We start from the raw sequence: 24,220 nt of genomic DNA, 5'->3' as shown, positions 1-24,220 counted from the left end.
CATTCAAGAAACAGCGCGATAGGCAAAGCAATACACGAACATGCCATTAGTGTCCAAGCTGCCCAGGTAAAATAGGCTTCGATCAATGACAGTAGTACTGTGTATAACGACATCAGCAAAAAGTTCTGATGGTAACCTAAGTGTAACATCATTACCTGTCCGTATATATCGTGCCAAACAATGAGTATGAAGTCTACATGTGATGTAAATGTCCAGTCCAATTACAAACCATAATAATCCATTAAATGTCAATCAAATGGGACCATCCTCTACGACTCCCCAGAAACCAGACCTAAGGAATCATAGGTCAACTCCAATCAATCCAAAACGCGGCGAAGGGTAGTGAACCCAGAGAGCAGCATTATAATAATCATTGCGACAACACCGGGAAGAGCCGAGTTTATTTTGAGCTGGGGTAATGCTCCTGAGCATCCGGCACATTGCCACCCTGAGTGTATTCAAAAATAAGATCAACGGCTAGCATGGGCGAACGCAGACTTACCACTATTCAAAGGTGTGTATGCCTGTGGCGTATACATAGCGAACTCAAGCTCGCTGTTTGGCTCCAGATAACCAGGCGTGGGGAATGCGCTAGGGCCACCCTGGGCCCAAATATGAAGCGTGTAGCTTGCCTGAACCAGTGGAAGGCTAGGGTTTGCGGTCTGATAGCCATATGGATATCACACCACACTCTGAGCGGTACCGGGAATAACAGATCCAGTCCAGAGCTTCCAGCAGAATTTATATACCTGCCCAGGTCAGAATTAGCCTACTTCACATACACGTATACAGTGGTGAATACTTCGGCCATGACAGTGCTCATCTGATCGTCAACATATGTGATCAAGTAGCGTAAACGTGAAAAACGTTGCCATGCCGTTTTCACATTGAAAATATACAGTCTATCTTTGTGCAAGATTTCATGTCTTGCTTGGCTGGCGGCTGTATTGTCTTTTGTCTATTATTTCTAGTGTCGCGGAGCACGGCAATCTTGCAAAACCCTACAGTATTCAAATTTTCAGCTAAACCACTTCAAGTTGCAGCTGAGGCCCTGAGGGACGACACCAGGGTGTGGGGGTTGACACCTGTTAAAAAAGTTGAAACTATGCCCACCATTATCCCGACGCCACCTAATGTAGGGGAGCTCGCAGAACCGGCAAAAATCACTGCAGAAATGAGATTCTAGCCTGATCCTAAGACAACGTATGTGACGCAACTCTAAAAGTTCCTAGCATTGTGTAAATTCGATGCGGTTGCAGAATTTGGACATTCCGAGTCAGTCTGAAACAACTCATCCGCAAGTGCGGCGGATTATGACCATAGCGCTGGGATTGAAGTCATGGATTCAGGGAAGGGGGGAAAACGTCTGAGTTGAGTGCAATCGAAATTGAACTTCCGCTACCTGCCTCTGGCAGATGGAACCTGGTGTGGCCCGACCTAATGATAATGCTACCTACGACAACACCCGAAGGCTCCACGCAAATGGTGGCAAACACCCGCCTGTACCACCCCCCGCTGCAGAGGTACCCACTCCACCGGTCCATTGGCGAACCCACGAGGAAGCATATAACTACTAAGTAGGTTCGAGTTCGAGTTCAACGAAAATCCGCTCGAACCGGACCGACAACTTGCTTTTGCGCTTCTCAAATCCCTCATATCCTAGCCTACGTGGCGGAATAAGCCTCTCAATGTACAATGACCCTTACCCAGGTACTAGAAGTCAACTACGTCAATACTAAGGGACTACTTTCATGAGTATGTTGTTGCCTCGGTCAATCATTGTGCCGCTACTGATTATGTTTCCCTCAGGGTTGAAGATATTCAAGAGTCCCTCCCTGTGTTTCTGCAAATCGCTTCTGCGTTCTTCGTATCGCCTTTCGAAATGCTGGCCTCCCCGACCTTGACCTGTCCACATTCCGAAAGCAGCGAGTTCGAAAATTTGATGGCAGCATCCAACTAGAGGACTCGGACAATTATGTTCCTTCAATTGCTGCAATCTTTATGGCAACGATCTTCGACAGGGTCCATCGTATTGCTTGGTATTTTAGCTTCAGCCTTCCCCACACAGTTAGATTAGGGCCTATGGCGCATCAATGCTGTTATTAAAACTGGCACACCCATTGCTGGAGTCTTACTTGGATCAAGTTGGATGCCTCATGGACCTGTTTACTGCAGGATGTATCACGTCATACATCGGAGGACATCTCATGCTCTTGATGCTTATGTTCACCACCATACGTAATCTTCCTCCTGGCGGTGTCGTGGACGAGTATCGTGCCGCAATTGTAGCTTTGCTTGTCTTCATATCATATTCATGCAATATCATGCCTGTGATACCTGTAAACTGATTTAAGCGCGCTGCAGAATACCCATCACACGAACAAAGTTCAACAAACCTGGACCTGCTCATCGACAAACCCAACGACAACACGATGGAGGGCAGAAAAATAGGGCCGTTTGAGATTTTTTCATGACTGTCCTGAAGCGGGCAACCAACGAGGAAGTCCAGTCGTCTCTACTATCCAGATGTCAGTGCTCTGCACGCAAAAATCATAGGCTCGGAATTCAGGATACACTCGAATGTACCTCACTGCTTTGTACTATCATAATTTCAGTGCAATTTCTCACTACATTGGTACACAATCAGAATGTCTGATTACTTCAAGTTTGAACGAAATTCAAATGACTTATCATAGGCAATGTCTGGTCTGTAAGTTGGGGGACGGCCCAGCCCGGCCGCCGCGCATGTTGGATGTTGGATGTGACTTGAATGGAAAAACTGACGACGTGTAACGTGTGAGGTAGATGTCAATATTAACGCCTTTCTTCGCATCTCGTCGCATTTGGCATTTGGGTGAAGGGTAAGAGTAGTCGAACGTTGTTAATACTGGTATGAAAGATCTAATTAGCGGAAAGGTATGGTAAATCTGTAATACTAAGTCAACAATCGTAATGCTGGGACGCATGGTATACAATCTGAAAGGTCTGAATATGAGATAGAAGAACAGTATTAGAACTCATGGGGGGGATGCTTGGAACGAACAATTGCGAATAACAGATGAATAAAGAGAGGGCATAATAGTACGCGGATAATGTAGAAATCCGTCAAAGGAATGATTTTAGACGCCTCGGAAAAAGAGCGGTAAAAGGCGTTACATCAAATGAATGTTTTTCAAGTTTACGGTAATGATGATATCTCGTACTGTAGCAAAGTAGTAAGTAATCAGCCCTTGAGGACAAAACATCACGAACCATTCTGTATGATCGTGGCTGTCCGCCTGGTGTCAGTCACTGACGTAAGATGAACTGTCATGGGGCGTAAGAAGCGAATCCTCTGATATAAAGGTTTGCCTACTCTTGAACTCCCTCTCTTTATTCGACGAGAATGTTTGGTGAATGCTCCCGAATTTGTTATAAAAGTCTACACAGAATCAATCACTTGAGAAGTACTCCCATGGCAAAGACCGTTACCACCTACATGAAGATACATTTTCGTAATCATTTGGTCTGTCACCATAGCGCGGCATATGGTGGCTGAGTCGGACACCGCTCTTGAGCTTTGCCTTAAGTATCATCAGCATCATTACCTTGCTTTGCAAACAATGAACAACAGACCTGCAAAAGATCGACCTTGTTCAGGAAAAGAATGATGCTGACATGCGCAAGCAGTTTGTTTGATACGACAGATTTCCATAACAACACGGAGTCTTCTAGTCTGTTCACCTCTGGATCCTGCATAATGTATCAGTATGTCACGTAGAGATGAGCAATCACCCGCTGACCTCTGCTAATACCTGATCGAAAGCAGAGATAGGTGCCAGAAAAATAATAGCATTTACTGCATCGTGATATCAATGAATGATCGTCATAAAAACGACTCATAATTACCATCTTCGAAGTAAGGCGCCCAAGCGTGCCGTTGATTTCGGGCACCTCCTACGTCATAAATTTTCCATGGGATTAACCGGCGCTGGGAATCAGCAATTGAAAAGGAGTGCTCTACGACGCCCGTGGTCTTGAGCCGGGCTTTCAAGACATCCTCTAAACAAATATTAGAAATGGCATGTTTTTAGATAGCCAATTGACCTACGGTCGCTCGGAAAATACCGTAGAGCGGTGATACGGGATATTTCGTCCAAAAAGCTGTTTGTTGTCAAGAGAAATCCGATATCAGATACAAAACACCCACAAGCCACTGCCCTCTTCTACTCTGATCCGTTTCTCCCGTAGACGTTGCTTGACACTGGGGTCCTTCCATAATGCCAGCATCGGCTGAGCGCAAGAATTGAGCACATGAACAGGGTCGCTTGGATCGTCCCACCAGCCCTCAATCTCATTCGTGTGTGCACTCTTAGGACTCTTGATCCTATTGCCAAGGGAAAAGGCCTTTTTCCAGTTTGAGGTATGATGAACGCTAACTTCCACATTCTTTGATTTCGACGAGCTGTTGCTTGACCCACCAGGAGAAGGGAGGCTCGTTGAGGGCGAAAGTGGGGAGGATGTCCGTGAGGGGGGTATGGTAATGAATGGCGCGGGTCGGCCGTTCTTGCCAACAGTAACTTGGGTATTAGAGTTACCGTTTGCATAGATACTCCAATCAGGCCTTGGGGCAGTGTGGGTAGGCTCGTCTTCATTCGGAGATGATAACATCCTGATCAAACGTTCCTCTAGCTCCCTTAGAGGTTCCAATGCATGGCGATATTGGGGGTACTTGAGGACCCTAGTCGCAGAAATCACGGAAGACTGACTAGTAAAGGAGATTGTACGACCAGATACAGTCTCTTGATCCTCTGCTTCGTCTGATTCAGGGGAAACAGCGTCAAGGATGCTGTAATTAGATGTTGTTATCACACATGCTGCTAAATTTGAAGTAATGACGGTACTCACCGGCGGACGGATCGCACGAGGTTAAGATATATTACAGCTCTCCATGCGATTCGGTCAGCATGGAAGGCAGCAGTCGCATGCATTAATTGAAATTCTGGATGAGATAAGTCAGTGCGGCCCAGACATCCTAATGCGTAAATGCTGAGGGGTGCGGTTTCATGAAACGTATAGTATTGCGCGAACGAAACCCAAAATGAAGGTTCTTTTGACCAAGTACACATTCGTGCCAATGGATTTCCACCCGGTAGTGTATAAGGTCCAGACATGATGTGGTGAAACCAACAACATATCCCCAAACTGTAGCGACGGTTTATTATGTTCGTAGCTCGTTTTCGCATAAAACAATAAAGAAACGAAGTAGATGACGAAGACTCACGTTTCAAAGTCGTACTCTTACCACTCTCGCTCTGCCCCAGAATCAAGACCTTAATTTCAGGTTTGGTCCTCTTCTCTTTCTTCTCTGCACGGAGCATTTCATCAATTCCATCGCTGACGCGCTTGGCCTCTGACTCTGCTTCCAATCTCCTTTCACGATCTGCAGCACTCTCGTTTGGAGGGGGCATGAGCGCAGCAGCCAGTGGATCGGAAAGGGATCGGCGTCGGTTTGGCTCCAGAGGCCGAGCCATTGTCGTGGACTACCACAAGACGGGCACAGAGACAAGGATGGTCTAAAGAGAAAGCCGAAAATGTAATCGTGGTTGAGAAATGGCTTTTATAAGTGCAACAAAGCTAACAAGAGGCTAGGTCGCGACGACAAGCGCTTCCAAAAGAAGGTTCGCACGTGGATATTTTCTCTGAATTTCTTTCATTTTATTTTGTCTTGTCACACCGCTATATACGGTTACCTTAAGCTTTGCTTCCTGAGCGATATTAAGTAAAAACATCGACTCGGAGCCAGGCCAACGCCTCATAGTATCCCGCGGAGAGCTACTAGACTCGAGTTGGTGCGGGAGGATTGTTATATTACATATACACTGGAAATGTCCGACCGCCGATGTCAAGTCTGTCACACGTCGGTTTCTTCAAAACTCCCCGACATGCACTTTACGCTTTCCATATGGCGAGCAAGATAATCATTCGTCTACTGTTCATGGGAAAAGCCTCCTGCCGAACGAAGGACCCGCTACTTCTATGGTTCAGGGGAGCCATTCCCGGTATCTTTAGAACCATCGCAAGTATCTTCTCTCTATATCGATAACTTATCGCTGCCTTCTAGGGGGTGACACTAGCGACTGCCTTGGCGCCGCTTGAACCCAACGTAAAGACGTCAGGACCGCCCACAACCCCAAGCCCGCACCAACGCGCACGCGCTCGCCCACTGGCATGCTTCTCACAGTAGAACGACTTCACGCACTAGTATAGCACTGCAATCAACGCTCCCATATATTGTGATCAATCGATAATGATTGAACCCGGGCCATTTCAAAACACTACAAAGGGCCTCGGAGCTAGGCTCAATCGGGGTGCACTTTTGTCTAGTTTGTATGGAAGACTGTTCTTCGCGAACTTGATCAGTCACTAGCACCGGCGTAGAGCTTCATTAATACACGGCACTTATGCAATCTTTGACGGTTGGACTCTTATTTTAGTTTATTCTTTCCTTCATGTGGACGTTGCGGCTTTTCTCTGTGGGTATTTGAAGATCTCATTTGGTCAACCTCAGCTGACAACTTTGTACGAAAGGAACAACAGTACTTTTCGATAAGCATAATCGATGATAACACCTTCCCAAGCTTCTTGCTCTACTTTAGCATTTTGAAGGCAAGCGCATAACTCATCTTTGACAACGAATAAGCTTTTGCATGACACATGTTCTGCGTAGTGTTCGTTGTGGATTGTTCCCTGGATCGGTGATGTATTGCTGTCCTGCTGTAACATATGCATCATGATGTTGATTGCAATCCGGATCACTGCCACAACTTTATTTGCATGCAATTCTCGAGCGTTCCAGCCAGCCTCAGGCTTCTCCCTTGGAACAAAAATGTCGACTCTCAGACATCTTGGCGGTATCACGTTATACGAACGAGCCGACACTGGTTCTTCCCGTGGGGTAGCCCATCGATCTTTCGGAACGTTACCGCTCGTCATCAAGGGGCAACACAGATAGCCTACACCGCACTCACTATGTCGCTTGCAAAAGTAGATATTATCCCGCGAATGGACTGATATGAAAGTGGCTTTCGCATCCTCGTTCCCATTCTTTCGTATGACCATTCGAGGGCCCTTTGTTCGTTCTGCGTCTTCTGGAGGTGGCACTTTCAATCCTCTCCCCACGGGAACTTCACCTACGTTTACAGCTGCAGGATTACCTATTCCACCAACCTCAGATTCGTCCTCCAGCTACTCATCAGATAGGACCCAACACACGAATCAGCAGAGTATACAATCGTCGACGAGTCCGTTATCGTTACCGGCGGTACGGAGTGCTCTTTTGTCTTGCAAAACATAAACTTATTTCATCACAGACATCCAGACGAATCCCCAGCGCCTCAATAAGCACGCCATTCTCATCATTGTACGTTCCATTATCTTTATCCATCATAGCAATCTGGTGAATTTCTAACACGAGCACCATAAGGGCACGGTCAGATGGCTTATCAACTAATTATAAGGGGTCAGAGGCGAGCACGGATACGTTAACATCCATTTTGCCTTCTTCACACTCATCGATGAGCACTGGTGGAGGAGCATCGACAAATGGGCCACCGCCAGGTGACGGAATTACCACTTTAACGCCACCTGTAAGCACGGGTCGGACTTCTCAAAACAGTCCTACTACTTTCGACCCTTCAAATAGTGATTCCACTACGAGCGTCTCGTCAGATACTAGTCCTTCACCTCCTAGTGAGGAATCTTGGCCTAGTCCAAGAGATCTTCCCTCAATAAAACTGCCGAGCTCGCTGCCTTCGGTCATATCTGCCTTGCCTTCATTCACATCCATCCCGCCACCCTTGACTATACCGACTTCGCCACAATTAATGATACCGACTTCGCCAAGTATTAATTTATCCATACTCACCTCGCCATCTTCATCTACACCAACTTCTCTACCATCCATACCGGAAACATTGACCACGAGAACCTCTTCTCCATCTACAACGTCGGTCACGAATATTTCCACTCCGGGACAACAGACATCCAGCCAACAGTCAACCTCAGATAATCCCCAAAACGTTACTCCGCAATCCTCGCAGACTAGTTCCGCTGATTCACCAACTCCCACGTTACCAACCACGTTCCCCGGAGGCTCTCCAACAACAGTGCCAGGTGCACAATCTTCCCATATCCCGCAATCTCCGTGGGGAAGCCCTGTCAACACTTCAATTACGACTGGGAATGGTTTCACAGTCTCATCCACATATTCACCTACGCCCTCTGACGATCCCGTAGGCAACCCGTCTTCCACTACTCTTCACTCACCGTAAGTCATTAGAGCTATGACCGAAATGTGTTGACCTTATTGTGTGATTCTAAGCTTCGCTGGAGTTGCAAAAAATGTCATAAGCACGACATCGCTCATTACACACAGTGGGGATACGTTCTATTCGATCACCTATACTTCGATCGGTACCTCCACTATTATAACATACTCCTGTTTTGGGTCTACCTCAACGCTCGTGACCCTGACATCGACATCGACGTCCGTGATTCGTACTACAACTCCAGTACCAACTTCGGGAACCAGGTACGTCATTTTAATCGTTTTACATTGCATAGAACCCACTGGAATCAAGGTCAAATGAAGCCCTCATCATTGGAGGGATTGTGGGCGGAGTTCTAGTACTTCTGCTTCTCGGTATTGCAGTATACTATCTCATTCGCCGCAGGCGGCGTTCGCGGGCCCAGCAGCAACTTTATGGTAGTGATCTTAACGCGCCATACTCTCCAGCAGAAGCAACGACAATGCGCGAGAATCACCCTTTCAGTCCTACGTACAGCTCTGTGGTAGGAGAGCAAGGTGCGAGCGAGAGTCGTGGCGACCTGCATCAGGCCTCGAACTCATTTGGCTCATCGGCCTTCCTTCACCCCTCAATTGCCAGTTCCCCGCATAAATTCTCTCGTAGTTTGTCTGGGTCAGCATTGCACGAGAACTTCGACAGGGAGTCGAACAATGGCGACATATTTTCATACAACGAATCAGAAGGCAGTTTCGCGAGCGCACAGAGTTTTTACGCATCTAGTGATGAGCAATCTAGCTCGAGTCGCGGTATAGGTATTGCGATCGGCTCTCAATCAAGCATGAATCTCCACTCATACCATACCGCCGCTACCATGCTTGACGCGGGGGCTCACGCTATTATGGATAATGATGAAGAATGCTATAGCCCCACACCAAGTCCTTCGGCATTCCCTGTTCCCCCCGTGAACCCGTTCCTTGATGGCGTCGATCCTCGTTATTTTGTGGCCTCTCGTGCACCACAAATCTGTCAAGCGGTCCCAGCTTCATCTGAAAACGCCGCACAAGCTCCAATGAATATTCGTCAGTTCTTAAAGCTAAAAGCGTCTTTGGCGGCGGCTGTAAGCCCTGTAGATAATGATCTCCCCACGCCAAAAGCAATTCGGAGTTTCAATGCGCTTCCAGGTGATGAAGACGACGATGATTCATCAAGTCAGGACCTCCGAACGCCCACGCAGTCCCGTCCCCAAGTCACGCCATTCAATTATTCGTCCTCCATCATCAATCCATTTTTACGTGAAACGTCCTGGCAAAAGTTCCGTGATGATTCTGGGGGCAGTGACAGCTACGAGACTGTTTCCATCACATCTCCGTATCCGTTCCATTCCAGGGACAAGGGCAAGGGGAAAGAATACCTGTCCGCTGACTTGAGGGATGATCCCAAGAATAACAGATTATCGAATGCTAGCTCCGCTCTTGAGTACCCCGAGAATCCAGTAAGTCCTGAAACGGTTTTAGTGAATTTTATCAATTTATTACTGATGCAACGTTATGTTCAGTCGCAGTGTGGTCTTGCACTCTAAGCAGATGACAGGATTTATAAATTATTATTAGTTGGCCCACGCCCATAGCTCATACTCTTTTAATCCTTGGGGATTATCTTATTCAGACACACGCATTACAAAAAATTTCCTCACTGAAGTATTTTACATCGTAGCGGCGCTCGGTGCAGGTGATTTTTTTGATTAATGACATTCACATGATTATCACGATAGATGTCGATTCTCATGCGCGGGATGATTGCGCGGTTCCCGTAATCATAGTACAAGCTGACATAGCCAAAAGGCCCCAAACCCTGGCGAATGATCTTTCCATTTGGAAATGTTGGAACGGATGTTGGTTCCAGATCAATAATGAATCCAACCCATGCGTAGATCAATGCTTCAAGCTGATCGGCGAAGTAAACATGATTGTTACATTGTAATCTCGGATGCCAAGACGCAATCACGATATCTGTGCATGCGGACATCGTTGCGATTGCAGGGCTATAGATCAACATGTGCAAACAAAACTCCATCTTCAATAAATTTTAAATTTTCCTCTTCTCCACAGCACTAATTTCCGAGTTATGTGTAACAGTCTCGAGCGCTCTGCCTTTGTTTTTTTTCTTCCAGTGGTACCCAACCAGATAATCTGATGGTAGTAAAGTCGATCGTTCCTCGAAACGCGTTCCATCTACAGTTCCCCGTGAGTCGCGAGTCAGATCTCTGTTTTATTTTTCTTCTCCTGCTTCTTTCTCTTGGCCGTGCCGCTGTAATCCCAATACCTCGATCAACGCACCATTGTGTACAGGCGCCGCATTGCCCATTGCAGCTCCTGAAGTGGTTTTTCGGTGCAATATCAAATCATCCCACCTCATAATACCGCGTGCAGACGTATAATATATGTACACGCAAATAGTGTGTGGGACGGATATGCTCACATGCTGTAGTTTGGTTGAATTAGGAATTGTGCCTTCGTGAGTACTACCAGTAGGATGCTCGTTATGTTACGCACACGACGCTAGTTGTGCTTCATTGAATATATCGTTCTTTTCTCCTTGATACTAGCTCAGCTCGCACCATGAATCACCTTGTTGGGCTGCGTGAACAGGTGAACTTCCTCTGGCTGTTGTTTGATACCACTCCAAGCTTACTACACAGTGCAGTGAAAAGACCCAATGACTGTTGCTGTGACTAACTTCACCACTATTGTTATGTAAAATACAGCTACTTTATCATGTTCTGTTGAGTCTACCTGCACCCCCTTCATGATCGTCTAAAGCTCATAATGACGTGCAGGCTGTCTTAGTTTATCGTCATTGCTGCACTTGTACTTCCTGTGTGTTCACACCACCAACGAAGACGCGCATACAACCCAACCCACCCCAGTGCAGATGGCCGTTCGCACTCTTTCTTGCAACATAAACCCAGGGGATTCGCCTGCAATGTCTACAGAGAGCACCAGCATGTCACTTAACACGCCTCGGCTACCATCATTGGTATCGTGATTTCAAACTGAACCTGTGTCGCGCGCTCTTCCCAAGGGAATTTTCACTGCGGTCAATAATCTCTCGTCGGACTTGGCCACACATATATTCAGTCATCTCTTCTGCCCACGGTGTGGGTTTGAAATCTGCAGTTATCACGTGGACCGAATACACTTGCTCTACCTCGAGAGTAAAATCAAAACCGATCTTGACACTTGCAATACTCCATGTCGTTGGCTCGCAAGCTCCTTCAATTTTCATTCTTGCATCGACGCAGAGCGGCGCGAGCAGGACAGGATGATGAAGATCTTCATCGTTATGATTGCCAAGAGGATGATATTGATGTCCCTGTCAATCTCTCTGCTATCGCAGACCTCATGTCGGGCGATTTCTATCGACGGCTTAGGACACTGTTCGAGGTGTCATAGGGTAACATAAAACGATTATCTGCGAGACATTCTGCGGGATTTTCAGGTTTGTACAAATGTGGTTGGGCAGACTAGTCTTGATGATGAAACTTGATTTTGTTAACGTTATGCATCCCTTCGAGATTTTCGTTGTAGTACGAAAGAGAAGTATGTACACATGTAAGTACTTAAAGACATCGTTCAGGTTGATTCATTTAACCCTGACGGTGACAGCCTTCAATTCGCTTGTCAAATATTACTTCGAGTCTCACCTTAATTTTATTGAGATGTCTGCATCTGAACTTATCCGTCAATCGATGCAACGAGGGTGAGCCAGCTGCTTTACCACTTTCGCTCGCAGCTCAAGTTGACATAACTTCAGGTTGCGCACTAAATCGAAGTCAACCCATCCACCCCTCGTACCACTCAGATTCTCGTCGTCCTCATAGGCTCAATTTCTCTTGTACACACAGGAACCGTCACAAGCAATATTATTGCTTCTGGCACACCCATGAGTGGCTCATAAGAACGTGCACTATCCTGAAGATGTTCTCGAGCCTCTTACCAAAAAAGGTTGAGAGGATTTCAGCATACCTGCTGGGCTGACAAAATTGGTTCTCTTACTATAGAGATGTTCTTCCAGCCCAAACAAGATGATGCGCCTCCCGAGCATGTGAATGCCGACAGGGAGTTGTGTGCACTCTGATGACGAAGCGGACTACCTTGTCATCCCCTTCCAGAAGCAGGTAGATTATTTGTTGAATCTTCTTGGTAGAAAGCCACGGTGGTGGGACAATGTTTGGCTGCGTGAAACGTTGAACGTTGAGCAATCATGGGGTATCCCACCTGCATGTGATAACGCACTTCCATTGAATGCGAGTTCGAACTTCGATGTTCGAAATCGGTGTATCGAATCCGCATTAGCAGGAGTACGTATCGCACGTCCCCTATGTTGGAGTATACATTTGTATTCTTTCGGTCTCAGTTAACGTTGCGATTGGGAGCTACGATTCTAGAACTGCTCTGCTCACGTACGTTGTAGTTTCAAAATTTTCAAACTACGCACGTAAAACCCGTTGAAGATATTAGTGACTAGTACAGTGAATCTCTGGGCCGACCTGTTAGCTCAAAGAAGACGAGGAACCAGAGTATCGAGGATATAAACAACGAGAGACAGACGAGAAGGGCTATAACTGAAGGCCTAATAATTATGCAAGATTTAGAATATTCTAGCCAAGAGCATTTAGACGTAGTAGACTCTAGATCCTCGGACTCTCTGATTACGTCAAAGTTGGCTGGTCAAATGAGCGTGACATGAAGCACGTATATGTCACACGTGACAAGACGCGTCTCAGATATCCGCGACGATGAGCATCATCCCGAATCCTCCGCGCTGGCAAGCTAGCGCTGATCCTGGATCCATAGATGTTCCAGGTCTCGACACTAATGCATCTGTAAATGACCAGATCGACCAGATCGAACAGCTGATAACCATTAAACTTCAGGTAGTGTTAATTATGTGCTTCTTGTCGCCTAACACTAATAAAGTCGTTAGAATATCGACACGAATTTCTCGAAGATTCAGAATATTATGGCGACAAAACTACTACCAGCTGTGAAGCGATATGCCGTGAGCACTGAACCCGTTCGTGAAGCTGCAAAGGTAAGTTTGATTTGTCCTGTTTTGCTGCCGATGAAACCTACTGTATCATCTCAGTTCTGGACATCGTTTTACGAGAAAGCCGCACAAGTACATATTCCTACGTATGAGGAATACTCCTCCTTGCATGAACAGCAGTCAGAAGCAACATCCCAAGCCGAAAATTCCACCCGGCCCGACGCAGAGGAATCTTTGTTCGATACCGAAGATGATGAGACGCCTTCTCATAATCGCAATCGCACTTATGGTCCAAATTCTACTGCATCTGAATCCTCTTTCATGCCATCAAATGCAGTATCATCTACCCCAGCTCGTACTGGACTGTCTGGCAATGATACTGTGGATGATCAGCCTTCCTGGAGTGCATCACTAGAATCTCCACTCGTTCGGCTTGATCGCGAGCTCCAGAATTTTACCCTTGGGGAGGATAGCAAGGCCTCAGCAGGCCAAGATTCTACCTACAACAGCTTTGCTTATGAAGAAGAAAACACTGTCCAGCAATTTTTAGATAAGGGAAAGTCAAGGGATTATTCGCGTGAAGACTCTGTCTCACAGGGTGCATCGCGTCCCAATTTTTCATCCTCACGGGTTCCACCCAGTGTGCTCCCCACTCCTCGTGGCCTCCCGACTAGCGCAAGGGTATCTCCATTGAAAGTCAAGCCCAAGACACCTATGGCAATCCCACAACATCTACATGCATATCTTCCTCCACGCAATCATCCAGACCCCCCGCTGCCGTCGCCTAGGAGGCAACGGTATCAGCGTTCTCCACATAAGCCATACCCCCCGCTGTCATCGACTTCTAATTCGTCATCCATGCTAGATATACCATCTTTAACGAGACCATCCGATGACTCAAATAGATCATTTGATCAGTTTAACGACTCTTTCGATGATTCCGCAGAACTCATGCGTGGTCTTTCACCACCACGAACGGTGGCATTTCCCCGCGGACCGAGGTCTAGCGTGGGACTGGGCCTGCTACCTCCACTTGGTCGGACACCAGGCAAGGACTTACATCATGCATTGGGAAGGACACCCAAGAAGGAAGCTGCAGAGCGTATCCGTCGCGACCTTCTTGGAGATGTTCAATCTGATCACAGTTCCGTCCGAAGTAGTGCTACCGTAGACCGGTTTGGTGGCTTCAAGAAATTTGGTTATTCCATTCCAGAAGGCACAGAAGACACCATGTCTACGATCCCAACCCCACCATCCATAACACGATATACTCGCCATACTTATCTCGCTGAGCACGACAGCAACGATGCGAGCTCAAGTTATGCAAGGATAATGTGCAAGACAGGACTCAGCATACCCGAATCCACCTCTACATCAAAATCACATTCCGTCGGATCTCACCAAAGTCTTGAAACAGCGCGGCTTGCCCCCACTTCTCAACCACAGGCCCTCCACACCCCCGATCCATACCCTGACCTTTTCCATTTTCAACAAGAAGAGCTCAGTACACTACAACCAGTTGGTCAAAGTCCAGACTCCGACTCCGACTCTGACTCTCTTGGCGAGCCTGCACACCCAGGACAGCCAGTCTACTGCATTCCTAATGGCCTCCGCACGCAATCAAGATGCGGACGATTCATTCGGCTCGTCGAATTCAAACCACTCCATCGACTCGATCGGAGAGGGCTTCGGCGACGAAGGCGGTGCAGTACATCCATTTGCGCGCGCCGTGGAGGACGATGGGGATGGATTTGACGATAGTTTTGATTCTGTTGATGGTGATGTCGGTGGGTTGGAAGTGCAGGAAGAGACTGTATTTGGTATCCCCCCTGCGCAGCGCAAGCATGGGAGAGGTCTTGCTGAGCTCAGGCTCCTAGGGGAAGATCTTTTGCAAGATACGATTGGTATCGGAAGTCAGCTGGCGAAAGCAGGGAGAATTGAAGAGAGTCCGACTCCGTATGGGAGGGTCTAGCTGTGTCTCAATCATACTACAAGCTTGCTTCATACACATTGTTTCGTCAGACTCATAGGTGGTCCTAAGGCTCGGTTAGTATCGACTTGAAATTTCAAGTTCAGAGCATGTGGAGACGCCATCGGTGCATTTACGCCCGAAAATCCATTGACTAAAATACAAATAGGACTCAAACCACACCTATTCATCTTCCTTGATGTTAACTAACTCCCGCCCCTCCTCCACCATCTCTCCCTTCGCACACCCCACCGCATCTACAACACCTGCTACCTCAGCACGCAACACAGTCTCCGTCTTCATACTCTCCAACACTACCACTGGCTGACCCTTCTCAACGCGATCGCCGATGCTGACTTTCACTTCTACTACTAAGCTTGGCATCGGCGCACGCAAAGCGCCCTTGGATGAGGTGAGAACATCCTGGCCGAGGGAGAGGAGGTACGCAGGAGGTGGGATGGCTAACATAGTCTTGGTTCCCGACGCTGAGAACACGTGTAGGCGTTCCATGGTGTTCGTCGCGCGTGATGCGGGGTGGGAAGGAGGCGGGCGCTGCGACACAATCGTCATTTCTGTCGAAGATCCATTGAGCGTCGTGCTCAATCTTGTAGGCGAAACCAGGCGAGCCGAGACACCTGTAAATGTCTTTGGTGTGGCAGAGTGAACAGCTATGTCGAAATGGCCTGGAGATGTGGATTTCAGAGAAACTCGGGTGGGATCTGCGGAGGCATCATCGGGTTGGATGGAGATGGTGCGCTCGTAAACATCTCCGCCAAAGCGTCTTGAAGTCAGTGTTGCCCATGGTGTCGAAAGGCCTGTAGATTGAACCGGATGTTCTCGTAATGCGACGAACAGCGCTGCTTGTGCCAATAACTCGGGAGAGGGACTTTCGACAGCTGGGAAAAGGTCTTCGTAGTGTTTCTATTCATAGGACACTATAATCTTGAACAAGACGGCGAGATGAATAGGCACACCTTGATGAAGCCAGTCTCAACCTCTCCATTGATAAACGCGCCATTACCAGCGAGCATTCTCAAAAATTCAACATTTGTCGAAACACCAACCACTTTATATTCTTCAAGCGCACGGCAGAGAGCACGAAGCGCAGAGGACCTATCACGTCCGTGTACCACCAGCTTGGCGATCATCGGGTCGTAAAATACACCAATCTGTGCGCCCTGCGTGAACCCTTGTTCTAAGCGCATCGACGGTGCCACATGCGTTGAGGTATCAGGTGACCGCTTCACCGAGTCCAGTTCTGAGCACAACTCATTGTGAGGGAGTGATGGGATAGGAGGGGCAAAGATATGGGTTGGTTTCGGGGTGTCAAGGTACAATAGTGGCCCAGAGTCAGGTAGGAAATCGTTCCGCGGATTCTCAGCATATATCCGAGCCTCAAATGCATGCCCAACGAGAGGGATTTGTGCTTGCGAAAGTGGAAGAGGGTTACCAGCCGCAACTTCCAGTTGCCACTCGACAAGGTCAAGGCCAGTATCATCTCTGTGACGGGATGCTCAACTTGCAAGCGGGTGTTCCTGAGATTTCATGAGTAGTGTGCCGCACAACTAGAAAGTGCATACATTTCCATGAAGTAGAACTTCTCTGTATCGTTGTCGAAAATGAATTCCACGGTCCCAGCACCTACATAATTCACGGCCTTTGCAGCAGCAACTGCTTTCGCTGATAAGTCTGCACGAAGATCGGGGCTCAAGCCAGGCGCCGGGGCCTATCAAGATTTGTCGATCTATACACTTTTGGTACAACTTTCAAACCTACCTCCTCGATAATCTTCTGGTTTCTCCTTTGCACGGAACAGTCTCTCTCCCAAAGACTTACAGCATTTCCAAGCGTATCCGCAAATACCTGCACTTCAATATGTCTAGGACGCTCGATGTACTTCTCTACAAGCACATCTGCGTCACCAAAGCTTTTCAAGGATTCACGTTGTGCGCTAGCGAGAGAATCCTTGAACTGAGATGCAGATAAGACGACACGCATGCCCTTGCCACCGCCACCATGAATGGCTTTAATCAAGACTGGGTAACCTGTGTGGTATAACATGCTTAATAGGGAGGTTCGGGAAGAGCTGGATGAAGATGCATACCTATCTTCTCGGCCTCTGCGAATAAGAGGTCAGCGTCTTGGTTCACGCCGTGATAACCTGGCACACATGGAACGCCGGCGGCTGTACAAAAGGGTTAAACATCACGCTTTCAGGAGCACCCTGTATGATGCATCATACCAGACATGATATTCTTAGATTCGCTGAAGGAAGATTAGCTCTATATTGGTATCAAAGATGCTTGAACCGACCTCTTCGAACCCATACTGACTATAGCGCCGGAGGGAGGACCAATGAAAACGATACCCTCTCCTGCTAGTCGCTCCGCAAACTTTGCATTCTCGCTCAAGAAGCCATAGCTAACAGTGACATCAGTTTGCCATGCACAACCATGGAAAATAATCTATGCACCCTGGATGGACAGCCTGTGATTGGTATAATGTAAGTTCAAAGTCAAGCTCCGTCTCACATGACAGAACTTGAGACTGAACCAACCTGAGCTCCGCTTCGATGACAAACACCGATGATCTTGTCCATGCGTAACTAGGTAAAGCAGCGTCAGTAGAAGACTACTAAATCAGCGGGATTGTGAACGGACATAGCTCTCAGCTGAAGGCGCAGGGCCGATGCAGTAGGCTTCATCTGCTTCCAGGACATGTAGCGAGTTCGCGTCAACCTCGCTGTATACTGCTACAGTCTTTATTCCCAGCTTCTTTGCGGTACGGATTACGCGGCACGCAATTTCCCCCCTGAGGACAGGTCAGGCAAGTTAGGCGATAAGAGAGACTGGAACGCTACCTGTTTGCGATAAGTATCTTGTCAAAGTGAGGCTTTCTTTCAGACGACAATGTATCTAAATGACACTGAGCATATTTCACACAGAGGAAGAAAACCACATACTCTGAATGGCAGTTGCAAATCTTCTTCGTGAAACAGCTGGCTGTACCAGCATTCTAGGTTGGCACACCATGGCTCCGATAACAGAAGCCTTCGTTTGAAATGTCCGTGCATATTTCGTGCTACTGCTCACGTCTGTGGCCAACAAGGGCCGTGGAATGGAATGAACATGGGTGGAAGAGCGTAGGAGGGAGGAGGCTGCTGCTCGATTTGTGGGTATCATCCTGCGCGTTATTTGAGTCAGCTCGTGGATCTTGAACGCAACTTCAATGAATGGAGACGTAGATAATAAGAGAGGTCAATAAGTAGTCTCGGACCTCAACTGACACGGAAGATCCTTCCGCGAACCGGTCACGTGGAAAGTGTGCTTCTCGTCGGTTGCTTCTCGGCTCAGGTCCCGATTGATCTCGGGGCCATCTCAGCACGGTTTCTACTTTGCCAAGTCAAGTAAGTATAATTTTTCATGCTCGCTCGATTTGTTTGTTCATCCAGAGCACATTCAAAACTTTTGCACGTATCACCGAGCTCCGTGTTCTTAACCTGTGCGATGTCTCGTCGCCCAATCTCAACATCACCTACCCCTGGGCCTCAGGGTGATTCAGAACGACCACCCAAACGTCCGCGAATCGACCATCTTACACCAGATTCGTTCAGAAATGGGATATTTCTCGCACCAATGGTTAGATCTGGTGCTCGTACGTGCCGGTTCTGTGTTTTCAGTCCGATCCGAGTTAATGCAGCTTTTAATCACAGTACCGACGCGATTAATGGCTCTCAAGCATGGTGCGACGCTTGTCTGGGGCCCTGAAATGGTAGACAAGGCTATTCTACATGCAGAACGCGAGATTGACCGTATGTATGAACTATGTCTCATTTCCACTGATCAACTGATGTTCTTCAGCTGTTACCGGTGTCATCTCGTACAACGGCAAGACTCGCGCCATGTTTACGACTCATCCTCTCGAAAAGCCATACCTCATATACCAAATCGGTTCCGCTGACCCCGAGCTTGCGGTGCAGGCCGCAAAAACCGTCATGCAGGACGTTTCAGGCGTTGACCTCAACTGCGGGTGTCCGAAACCCTTCAGCACACACGCTGGCATGGGCGCGGCTCTTTTGACGAATCCTGACCTTCTTTGTGGAATATTGGAGGCTCTGAGGAGGGAATTGCCGAGGGAAATCAGTGTATCGGCAAAGATCAGATTACTGCCAACTCAGGAAGAGACGAAGAAGTTGGTAGAAAGAATTGCAAAGACAGGTGTGAATGCGATCACAGTACACTGTCGGACGAGAAACATGAGGCCGAGAGAACGAGCATTGGTTGAGAGGCTTAGAGAGATCGTTGAATTTGTGCAGGGGCTGGGTTTGGACGTGGCGATAATTCAAAATGGAGACTGTACAGGAAGGGAAGACGCAAAGCGCATTAGGGACCTCACTGGTGAGTTTAATCGTGGAGGTTATACCACTGCATATATTCTTATAAACCGTTCAGGCGCAGACTCGGTCATGATTGCAACTGCAGCAGAGTCAAATCCATCGTGTTTCTCCGCGACACCACTTCGAGATGTTGAGTCAACACTTTCACCTTCATATATGCGCCTCTGCAAATACTTGGATAACCACTGGGCCTCTACGAAATTTTGTGTCACTCAATTCAAGGGTACACGCTTAGAGGTGTCCAAGACGGATGCACACGAGCTGAAGTCGAGGATAGCGAAAGCCAAGGGGTATGAAAACCTCGAAGACATCGTTGGGAGCTGGACGGGCGAGGAAGAATTCGACGAGATTTCGAGGATTGTGGAAGCACGTCCACCGCGGGTATCCGCAGATGCAGAGCAGGAAGAAGTAGCTGAGGAAGAAGATATACCCCCACCGTGTGCAACACCCCCCGACCGCCCCAATCCCGAACCGCCAACATCTGGCGCGCCAAAAATGGGGCTCAGAATGCCTATGCCTGCGATCTTGACAGGCAGCAATATGGTCTCACCTACACCCACTCCTGGTGGCATGCGTTAATGTCTCTTTCGCTTCATGACATCCGTATCTAATACTTTTAATAGCATTTAATTGATCAATGGTATTTTGAAGCAGGTCCTAGATATAAGTTGTTGTCGAAATGATACTAGAAGACTGCATCCGATGCATTTTTTGGATTCTATTAAGTATGCAGCGCTCCTGTTTTCCTCCCAACTCATCCATACTATCCCGGATTGTCCATTCTAAGACGCGATCCACACGTCGAATAGTTTTTAAATGCGAATGCGCATCAAGGAGTGTAAGCGGCTTATAGTGGTTGTGCTTGCGCTTCGCCGATATGGTGGTTTGAGAAGGCAGCGGTAAACAGCGCCGCATTCTGGTGGAGTTACTCGGAAGATGAGAATAATCTCAACACATCGAGCGAGAGAGCTTGATCTCGGATGGGATAATGCGCTTGAAGGCGCGTGTTGTAGGCACTTGTTAATTGGTACCAAAGATCTTCTTCAGCACGCTCTTGCCCTGCTTCTTTTGCCCGTTGGAAGCGCCAAGCACCTGGCGGAACTCTGCGTACATCGCATGTGTCTCACGTGGGGACTGTGTTGGAGCAAAGACAGCAAATACGTTTGAGGGTGCAGGCGGGGAGGCGAAGAGGGAGAAGTGGGTGTTAACGTTAAGCGTGGTGTAAGACATCTCGAGCTATTTGTTTGGAGACGAGTGTGAGATTCAAAGATATTTAGTTTGAAGGCTGAGGGCGCTAGTGCTGATGATGAGTAAAGTGACGGACATCGCGTTGCTTAAGTATCCGGGTGCTGGGTGCTTTGACGACGGAGTGTCAGGAAATCAAGAATCGAGTGTCGACCGTCTTCGAGCAAATTAGCCTTTTTAGGAAAATTCGGATTGCATGCTACACATGGGCCCATGATGATCTACGGGCAATCGATTTCGGGACGGAGACAGTGCTAAAAGAGGAAATAAATGTTGCATTGTGTGCCAGACAATGCGAAGGAAGCTGTTTGCAGATGTTTAGCAAAACCTTTGGAAGTAAATAGGACCAAACATCCAGTTGGCTTGAGTTCTTCGAAATCGTTCTTGCGACTCCTTATGAAAACTCGAATTCAAATCTTATGACGATTTGTGACATCCGTTGTCCACGGAGGTACCTTAGTGATATCTTTGTAAGCACTTCAAAATACAACCATCACATCGTCCATGACTAATTTTCTTGTAGTAATGCTGACTGTGTCCAGTAACGGACGACATCAACATCGCTCGCTAGTTGACGCCATCTTTAAATACAACATTACTAGGAGTGGCGCAGATTTGTGATCAGCCCCATGTTGGATTCGTAAGCGCCACCCTGGTTGTGTCAGAATTCGACAAACATCGAGAAATATTAGGAGCTATAAATACATGACAGTATCCACCATGGAAAACACTACTTTCGACTCATCGACCTCCCAGTTACTGCCATGTCGACGCAAACTCATCTTGCATTCGCGAGTACAGCTGTTGGGATAACATCTGTTATTCAGGTCCCGACACTATCTCCTGGACCTGATGAAGTGATGGTAAAAGTGGCATTCAGCGCAGTCATACCCCTTGACACATACATCGCGGATTATGGTCGAATCGTAAATGGCGAATACCCCCTCGTATTAGGCTTTAATCTTAGTGGAGTTGTGGAAGCTGTTGGCCCTGGTGTGGGCGGCCTGCAGACAGGAGACAAGGTGAACATAAATATATGCGCAAGATGAACGAACAAGTCTAATGGCCCCATCTTGTTTTCTAGGTTTGCGGATTTGCAACGGCTGGATCGAAGGGGAAGGGTTTACAAGAACGTGCAATTATACACAGTTCCGCTTGCGCTAAGGTTTGGAATAAATCACGTTTTTAATGCAAGTCCTAATCGGACTCGCAGCTCCCCGATGATTACTCTCTCGAAGCAGCTGCAACAATTCCTGACAATTTCGTAACTGCATTTTACACGCTGTTCGATTGTTTGGAACTTACTCCACCAACATTCCCCGTCTCGGCACCACCTCCCCATGCAGAGACCCCGATTCTCGTTTATGGTGCAGGAGCTACATCTGGTCAATACGCTGTTCAACTGTTGGCCCTTGCTGGGTACAAGCGTGTCATTGCAACAGCATCCCCTCGCCACCATTCTTACCTCAAGTCTCTTGGCGCCGCCCACGTAATAGACTACAGCGCTGACGACATGCTCGAGAAGATCCTACTCGCCGCAGGCAAAAAGCTTCAATTTGTCTTGGACTGCATCAGCGCTGAGGGCACACTCAAAAGCATATCTAATGTCGTTAGCTCCGACGGTGTGGTCGCCATGCTATTGCCAGTTACGGAAGGCACAACGCATGTTGCAGGGAAAGATGCGCAAATGTGGATGGAATTACCGGTGGACAGAAACCCCTTCCCAGATTCAGTGAAACTTATAGGCGTGAGGACGCTACTGTACCAGCAGGTGAGTATTTTTGAAATTCTTCCGACAAAAAATGTTGATAAGTTGGCGTAGAATGAGTACCTTCGTGACAACCTGATGCCAAATATTCTCCCTCGACTGTTGGAGGAAGGCATCATTAAACCCAATCGAGTTCGCCTATTTGATCAAGGATCGCTACAAGATCGCTGCCAGGATGCTTTTGATGTAGTACGAAATGGACAAGTGAGCGGAGAAAAAGTGATCGTGAAAGTATCATCCGAGTAGTTCATTCACAGTACTTGCATCTGAGGCGTATTGGAGCAGATAAGGAACATAGTAATTTGGATACTGCCTGTATATTGGGATACCTGTAAGCCAAGTAACTACTCATAGATGTAGTACCAGGCAATCTTATCTTATCATTTTATAGTATCGTAGCACTTAACATTTTCGGGTGTATCGGATTCGTCACTTGTGCGGTTATAATATTCGATGTTGGGTGTAATTCGTCTGGCAAGATCTTTAGTTTTCCGTGGTGGGCCTCCCAGCTGTAGGACAACCGCTCTTCGTCTCCCGCAATACCCCGCTTTTGCACTCACTGCCAGAACACAACGACAAATGTCTACGATCACACCCGTTTCGACGCCCAACGCGCCCTCAGCCATTGGGCCCTATTCCCAAGCTATCAAAGCTGGAGAATTCGTCTTTGTTTCGGGTTGCATCCCCCTCGTACCTTCCACGATGCAGATAGTCGAAGGCGGTATCGAGGAACAGACCAAGCAGGCCCTCACAAATCTCAAGGCTGTTCTTGAAGCCAGCTCTAGCTCAGTTGGCAAGGTCGTCAAGACTACGGTACGTCGCTGAGACCGTCGTCTGTCTCCGAGTCGAATCTGACAGATGATGCATTACATTACATATGATAGGTGTTCCTGAAAAATATGGAGGACTTTGCCACCGTTAACAAGATTTACGAGGAGTTCTTTAGTGGTTCGGAACACAAGCCGGCACGTTCAGCTGTTGAGGTTGCTCGGCTTCCGAAAGATGTGTTGTTTGAGATCGAGTGCATAGCAGGTTAGCCCGTCGTACTATGAACTTCTTTTAGTATACTGATAACGCACCATTTATCTTCAATATCAGTGGCAAATAAGTGATTCGCGGCTCTTCATGACGAGGAGTACCGTGAATTGATACGTAGATCGTCGGACACACGTGCAATGGCAGAGCCTCGCGCGATACACGTTCGGAAGAGCATCGGTTTCGACGAGCACAGAATTTAGATATATGAATGGCACTTTTTTCTGATATACTTGGCCTAGTGCGTATGAAAGATCAGATTGTCATATTTTTAGATGAATCTGTGTTGGGAGTTAGTACTGATATTCTGATCGCACTAAGTTTGGACGCAGGAGGTCCTTGCAGTTATTTCTTAGCGAAAAAAAAATACCTTCGGTGAACTGCAAAGCCTCCGACCGTAGACACTAGAGTCTGGACAGCATCGATCATTGAGATAGTTGATATATTTCAAGCCCTTTGTGACTGTAAAT

General features: G+C 47.6%; 10 protein-coding genes across 10 annotated transcripts; 6 read left to right on the top strand and 4 right to left on the bottom strand.

Annotated features, from left to right (window-relative positions):
* Window positions 1-317: 317 nt before the first annotated feature.
* Window positions 318-680, bottom strand: F5147DRAFT_582525 (uncharacterized protein; the record flags this gene model as incomplete). Its single annotated transcript, XM_041431659.1, has 2 exons — window positions 318-448; window positions 503-680. Coding segments are annotated over 2 exons (309 nt in total), but the record flags the coding sequence as incomplete, so codon positions are not given.
* Window positions 681-2,807: 2,127 nt separating this feature from the next.
* On the bottom strand, window positions 2,808-5,658 carry F5147DRAFT_711197 (guanine nucleotide binding protein, alpha subunit). The gene is made up of 11 exons (XM_041438307.1): window positions 5,264-5,658; window positions 4,888-4,981; window positions 4,190-4,828; window positions 4,091-4,143; window positions 3,889-4,041; window positions 3,783-3,838; window positions 3,616-3,732; window positions 3,479-3,563; window positions 3,356-3,421; window positions 3,253-3,306; window positions 2,808-3,202 (listed from the first exon to the last, which is right to left on the bottom strand). Exons 1-11 carry the CDS (start codon window positions 5,511-5,513, stop codon window positions 3,153-3,155), a joined length of 1,617 nt encoding a protein of 538 aa, XP_041289322.1. The 5' UTR covers window positions 5,514-5,658; the 3' UTR covers window positions 2,808-3,152.
* Window positions 5,659-6,824: 1,166 nt separating this feature from the next.
* On the top strand, window positions 6,825-10,041 carry F5147DRAFT_332096 (uncharacterized protein). Its single transcript, XM_041429254.1, has 5 exons — window positions 6,825-7,303; window positions 7,353-7,402; window positions 7,466-8,308; window positions 8,363-8,572; window positions 8,622-10,041. The coding sequence occupies exons 1-5, from the start codon at window positions 7,055-7,057 to the stop codon at window positions 9,865-9,867; spliced, it is 2,598 nt and encodes an 865-aa protein (XP_041289321.1). The 5' UTR covers window positions 6,825-7,054; the 3' UTR covers window positions 9,868-10,041.
* Window positions 10,042-10,411: 370 nt separating this feature from the next.
* F5147DRAFT_711194 (uncharacterized protein) lies at window positions 10,412-11,100 on the top strand. Its single transcript, XM_041438306.1, has one exon. The coding sequence runs from the start codon at window positions 10,481-10,483 to the stop codon at window positions 10,703-10,705; it is 225 nt and encodes a 74-aa protein (XP_041289320.1). The 5' UTR covers window positions 10,412-10,480; the 3' UTR covers window positions 10,706-11,100.
* A 1,960-nt stretch (window positions 11,101-13,060) lies between these two features.
* F5147DRAFT_711190 (uncharacterized protein) lies at window positions 13,061-15,412 on the top strand. Its single transcript, XM_041438305.1, has 4 exons — window positions 13,061-13,224; window positions 13,275-13,382; window positions 13,437-14,855; window positions 14,926-15,412. The coding sequence occupies exons 1-4, from the start codon at window positions 13,087-13,089 to the stop codon at window positions 15,307-15,309; spliced, it is 2,049 nt and encodes a 682-aa protein (XP_041289319.1). The 5' UTR covers window positions 13,061-13,086; the 3' UTR covers window positions 15,310-15,412.
* F5147DRAFT_754669 (carbamoyl-phosphate synthase L chain, ATP binding domain-containing protein) lies at window positions 15,413-18,604 on the bottom strand. The gene is made up of 13 exons (XM_041440296.1): window positions 18,269-18,604; window positions 18,167-18,221; window positions 17,967-18,117; window positions 17,864-17,911; window positions 17,780-17,793; window positions 17,620-17,727; window positions 17,549-17,571; window positions 17,411-17,491; window positions 17,083-17,351; window positions 16,887-17,032; window positions 16,814-16,841; window positions 16,281-16,778; window positions 15,413-16,227 (listed from the first exon to the last, which is right to left on the bottom strand). The coding sequence occupies exons 1-13, from the start codon at window positions 18,486-18,488 to the stop codon at window positions 15,490-15,492; spliced, it is 2,379 nt and encodes a 792-aa protein (XP_041289318.1). The 5' UTR covers window positions 18,489-18,604; the 3' UTR covers window positions 15,413-15,489.
* F5147DRAFT_711177 (uncharacterized protein) lies at window positions 18,596-20,346 on the top strand. The gene is made up of 5 exons (XM_041438304.1): window positions 18,596-18,712; window positions 18,760-18,960; window positions 19,019-19,117; window positions 19,167-19,703; window positions 19,758-20,346. The coding sequence occupies exons 2-5, from the start codon at window positions 18,813-18,815 to the stop codon at window positions 20,279-20,281; spliced, it is 1,308 nt and encodes a 435-aa protein (XP_041289317.1). The 5' UTR covers window positions 18,596-18,712; window positions 18,760-18,812; the 3' UTR covers window positions 20,282-20,346.
* Window positions 20,347-20,722: 376 nt separating this feature from the next.
* Window positions 20,723-21,320, bottom strand: F5147DRAFT_839308 (uncharacterized protein; the record flags this gene model as incomplete). Its single annotated transcript, XM_041444207.1, has 2 exons — window positions 21,023-21,320; window positions 20,723-20,938 (listed from the first exon to the last, which is right to left on the bottom strand). Exons 1-2 carry the CDS (start codon window positions 21,026-21,028, stop codon window positions 20,723-20,725), a joined length of 222 nt encoding a protein of 73 aa, XP_041289316.1. The 5' UTR covers window positions 21,029-21,320.
* A 24-nt stretch (window positions 21,321-21,344) lies between these two features.
* On the top strand, window positions 21,345-23,132 carry F5147DRAFT_711171 (chaperonin 10-like protein). Its single transcript, XM_041438303.1, has 5 exons — window positions 21,345-21,417; window positions 21,471-21,969; window positions 22,032-22,112; window positions 22,161-22,718; window positions 22,770-23,132. The coding sequence occupies exons 2-5, from the start codon at window positions 21,712-21,714 to the stop codon at window positions 22,959-22,961; spliced, it is 1,089 nt and encodes a 362-aa protein (XP_041289315.1). The 5' UTR covers window positions 21,345-21,417; window positions 21,471-21,711; the 3' UTR covers window positions 22,962-23,132.
* Window positions 23,133-23,294: 162 nt separating this feature from the next.
* On the top strand, window positions 23,295-23,752 carry F5147DRAFT_582363 (Endoribonuclease L-PSP/chorismate mutase-like protein; the record flags this gene model as incomplete). Its single annotated transcript, XM_041431649.1, has 2 exons — window positions 23,295-23,528; window positions 23,600-23,752. The coding sequence occupies 2 exons, from the start codon at window positions 23,295-23,297 to the stop codon at window positions 23,750-23,752; spliced, it is 387 nt and encodes a 128-aa protein (XP_041289314.1).
* Between the last annotated feature and the right edge of the window lie 468 nt (window positions 23,753-24,220).

This window comes from Suillus discolor (assembly GCF_016758755.1).
Source record: "Suillus discolor strain FC423 chromosome Unknown F5147scaffold_56, whole genome shotgun sequence".
NCBI lineage: Eukaryota > Fungi > Basidiomycota > Agaricomycetes > Boletales > Suillaceae > Suillus > Suillus discolor.
Note: the sequence above shows the minus strand (reverse complement) of the source record. Positions and strands in the feature narration are given on the sequence as shown.